Source organism: Paracoccidioides brasiliensis (assembly GCF_000150735.1).
Source record: "Paracoccidioides brasiliensis Pb18 unplaced genomic scaffold supercont2.7, whole genome shotgun sequence".
Lineage (NCBI taxonomy): Eukaryota > Fungi > Ascomycota > Eurotiomycetes > Onygenales > Ajellomycetaceae > Paracoccidioides > Paracoccidioides brasiliensis.
This window is the reverse complement of record NW_011371364.1, coordinates 1506559-1510882: the sequence shown is the minus strand read 5'-3', so window position 1 is coordinate 1510882 and position 4324 is coordinate 1506559. Positions and strand designations below refer to the sequence as shown.

The window sequence follows — 4324 nt, the reverse complement described above, 5'->3', positions numbered from 1 at the left end:
AACGGGCGAATAATGAAATGGAAAACCTGGTCGTTCTACACGAGGTTGATTTGAGTTGAATGGGGTTGTGGAGGAACGAGATAAACTAGAAGAATCTGAATCGCACTCACGGTGAGAGGATTTCTTGCTGAAACCCAGAGAGGCGGTCATCCTAGAGAACGCAGACATGCCTCCACCACGAGGAGCAGAGCCAACACAACCAACAGCACCGTGCACCTGGACTTGTTGTGCTTGGAGTACTGAATAATTGGAGGTATTCTGAGCGCATGCCCTGCTTTTATTATATTCCTTATCCGGTGGAAACCGGTAATCAATGTCGTCTGGGGTTAGCACCACGTCTTTCTTTGGACACGCCGCTTCCCCATCACTGGTCGACTCAACAGCAACGAAGGAGCAATATTTCCCAGAGACTTGGAACTGAAGTCCAAGACGAACTGCCTCTCGTTTCACAATAGCGTCCTTCTTGCTTGCATTCTCGTCCATAATCAATTGTCCCTTCGAATTCTTAGCATGGTATATCCAGCCTCGACCGTCTTCTAGCTCGCGCGTTATCTTCCGGGCGGCCAGTTGATGGATATTTAATCCCTGGCCAACATCTTCAATAGGGATTCTCAACGTTAAAGGACCATGCTTTGAGGTGCCCTTGAGAACCAGTGCTTTAGGTGTTGAACTAGGAGCATCCGGCGAGAGTAGAAAATAAACTGTGGTTCTGTTAAATGGGTAGAGAGAAGGTATTTTGTACGGTGCTTGGAGCAGCTTGGGAGACTGAAGCTTCGGAAGATTTGCGTCAACTGGGACACTGTACGACTGGATATCAGGTTCCTTGTAAGAAGGGTCAAACAAAGAGATTGGCTCCTTCGTATCCTGTCCTTGGAAATCCACGTCCATGGTGTCTCCAGAAGGTCTTTGCGGTGGATGAAAGTTGTCTCCAGTGGGAGCTTCATTCGATTTTTCGATAATCTCAAATTCCTCGCTACCATCATTCTCAAACGCCACTTCAGCAGTATAGTCTTTAATATGTGGAGTCAGAGCTCCTTTGAGCATGCGAACCACTTTTCTATCGAGTGGTTCGTTGTCGTTGACAAATTGCGCGAACCCATTCCCAGCTTTTGCGATGCCCTCGATGAGGGAGTGAGAAGCACCATCCCCGATGCCCAGAGTAAAGAAGCGAATAGGTTTATCCGACGCTGCCTTGTGAATGTACTTAAAGAGTGTTTCCTGATCCCAAATGGCTCCATCAGTGAGCAGCAGAATTTCCAAATCCAAATCCTTGAACCGGTTCTCCACCGTGGCCTTAACTGGCTTGAGCATTTCTGTTCCTCCAAAATCAGCAGCCACTGAATCTACGAATTTCAACGCTGCTCTGAGGGAGGAATCATCGTAGCTTCGACTCTTCTTCCACATGAAGGAGTATGAAGAGCCAAAGGAACAGACGTTAAACGTGACACCAACGGGAAGCGACTTGAGAAAAACTCTCAATGCTGCTTGAAGGGTACCAATCTTTCCATCCATGCTCCCGCTTCGATCGATTATAAACACTATTTCCGGGCTAATAGGTGGGATGTTGAATTTCGGAACGAGAGTTGCCATAAGCGCTCGCTGGTTAGGGATGCTTGGATGTGTTTCCAGGAAACCACTTGGAATATCCTGGTCCTTTGTGTTGACAATCAGCACAAAGTCTTTATCGAGAAAGACATTCTCTTGCTGTATTGCGAGCGTTGCAGAAGCGAGGTTGGTTTCAAATACATCTTGCGAAGTAACTGATGTCCGGCCTAGCGTGATCGCTATTGGATGACTCGGAGATTGGAGCCTCCGGATGATCGACCCTTGATCCACTGATACATCCACAGTGATGTTGATGGCGCCTTTTCGCACAAGGGCGACCAAGAACTCGCTCCGTTCATGAGGTTCGACAGAAGTAATGCCGTAGCGGGGACAGATGATGCTTGGAATGCTAAATCGGATGCCGTCAGCCTGAGCATCGTGTTGCAATTCGCCCAGATAGGTAATCTTCACAACCGCTTTTGAATCCACTGGGATTCTTCCGATGCTGCTGGTAAAGGTGTCAGACGCGGCGACTGATTGTTCCAGTAGGGCGGCTGTCTGCCCTTTTTTCAGGGTCTCTTGGTATTCCGCCTTTGCTTCCTCACGTTCCTTGACGATCCCACGTATTACTCGATTTCCGATCTCGCATGTGAATTCCACGACACTGACGCCATCAACCAGAGGGAAAGTGTACTTTACATCTTTCAGTTCTCCTGGCGTTGGATTAATAAAGGTCTGAGTCAACGTGGTTCTAGAAGAGGCGGAGAGAATGGTGGAATGAACTTTAAGATCAACTTGAGGGAGAAGATTTCTTTGTGAAGCAGGACCCAAAAACCAACAACCACATTCCGGTACGTCGCCCGCGAATGGATTCCGGTACATAGCTGGTCCTATGTTTTTGTTGATAAATTAAAAAAACACCCCTTAGGAACAACTAATGGATGTAGCACTGCGAGGGATAAACACCTTGGGGAAATGCCCAAGACGGAACGGAACCTCTTGTATATTGATTTCGCCCAGGGCAATATTGAAAAAAACAAATCAATAAATAAATATAGACAAAAAAAATATAGTGTCAAAACATCAGGGGTAATAAAAAAGTTTTCAAAGGATGAAGAAATGTTGTCCAGAAGGGTCCAGGTGTACTCTGTAATACTTAATATACCTCTCAGGGAAGAAAGAATCGAGCAGCCTTAAATCCCAGATTGAGAAGCAGTAAACTATTCAACTCTCGATATCGTTGTTAGTTAACTGGATAGCTCTCAACTGGAGACTCAACATTGCCTGACAGCCCTGCTCTATACGAGCGTGGGCGTCCACGGCGCTGCGATTCAGCCACCACCATTTCGACGACGGTGTTAAAGCACGAAAGAAAGCCTTCCTAGGGCGTTTGTTGATTGGCTAGTTCCCCGCAGATGTTCCCCCTTGGGGTTCTGCTCTGCTTATTTATGCCTGACTGTATTCTGTTGTCTGTTGTTGTATCTTTGCTGCCTGGGGTTTGGAGGAGGATGAGGAGGGGAGGAGGAGGGGGGGGGGCGAAAAGGAGAGAGGCGGGGTGGGGTGAGGTAACTAATCGACGCGCTGGACTCCCCCCCAGCCCCAAGAGACAAAACATTCCCAGCTCTTTTCAGGAAACGATGAAGGTTTTGGGACCAAATGACTCATCTATCCCCAAACTACATCTTAAAACGAAATCGCTTACACTTCGTGTCAGCATTCAAGGGGCTTGACGTCATTGACATCTCCGGCCTGGCCTTGTTGGAAGGGTGTCATCGAGATTTTCAACTTTACCACACCACGGTTGAACATCAAACGGGCCTCTCATGATATCATATATGTGTACATGCCAGGCCATACGGCAGGAAGTTAGAAGGGTTGCTTTGCCCTTAAAAGAGTTTTGTCCTGCCAAGTCTGCCTATGCTCGCGATAGCTTTTCATGGACGTCATCCTGAGAGACCAGAACGTTGGTGTTGGGTGCTATTTTTATGAGAATCTCCTACATTTCTCGTAGCATATTGTTACCAGAGCAGAAAATACACCATAACTAATCAACGTCATGACGTTATTTACCAATATGTTTTACAGCAGAATACCATACCCTGCTGCTTCATGTCGGATCGTTTTGATACTATGACGTCGTCTTTTCCCGCTGTATAACAGGTACATTACACACACCTTGGTTGGTCGCTTTTGCTTTTCGAGCTGGGGGACGCGCAAGCTCAGCGTGGTGAGTAACCCCCTGGTTCCGACAGGTGGCTAGGGCATTCAAAGAAAACAGCTGAGGGCCGGCCATCGACAGTCTTTTTAAGTTCTCAAAATAAAAGGGGGGTTTGATTCAATTCCTATTTGCAAAAGTACAACAGGGCAATAATATATATATCGAATCGGAAGCAAAATCAATCTCTTAAAAACAAGATATCGAAGAATATCGAAAACCAATAGGGGAATCTCTTCAGTCACATCAATACTCAAGATTCGAGGTTCATCAATGGTGTAATGTGAAGGAGAAGAATTTAACAAGTATTAAGAAAATTTGGGCACGTATCAACGGTGATATGGTGCCGGCAGATGGGAAAATGGGGAAAGAAAGGAGCGTTTAGGTGAAAAACGGTGTAATAATATATAATGTATATTTGTTTTCCTTTCTCCTCCTATCCATTAGGTCTGGGAGCAGAGAAGAAAATACAGGAAAAAGTAGCTTTTTGCTGGCAATTAACTTCTTTCAAAAAAGAATTAACAAAACAAAAAACCAAAAAAAGAGGGGGGGGGGGGGGGGGGG

General features: G+C 46.2%; 1 protein-coding gene across 1 annotated transcript; it reads right to left on the bottom strand.

Moving 5' to 3' along the window:
* Positions 1-110: 110 nt before the first annotated feature.
* Positions 111-2427, bottom strand: PADG_06178 (uncharacterized protein; the record flags this gene model as incomplete). The annotated part of the gene is made up of 1 exon (XM_010763077.1): positions 111-2427. A coding segment is annotated over one exon (2316 nt), but the record flags the coding sequence as incomplete, so codon positions are not given.
* Between the last annotated feature and the right edge of the window lie 1897 nt (positions 2428-4324).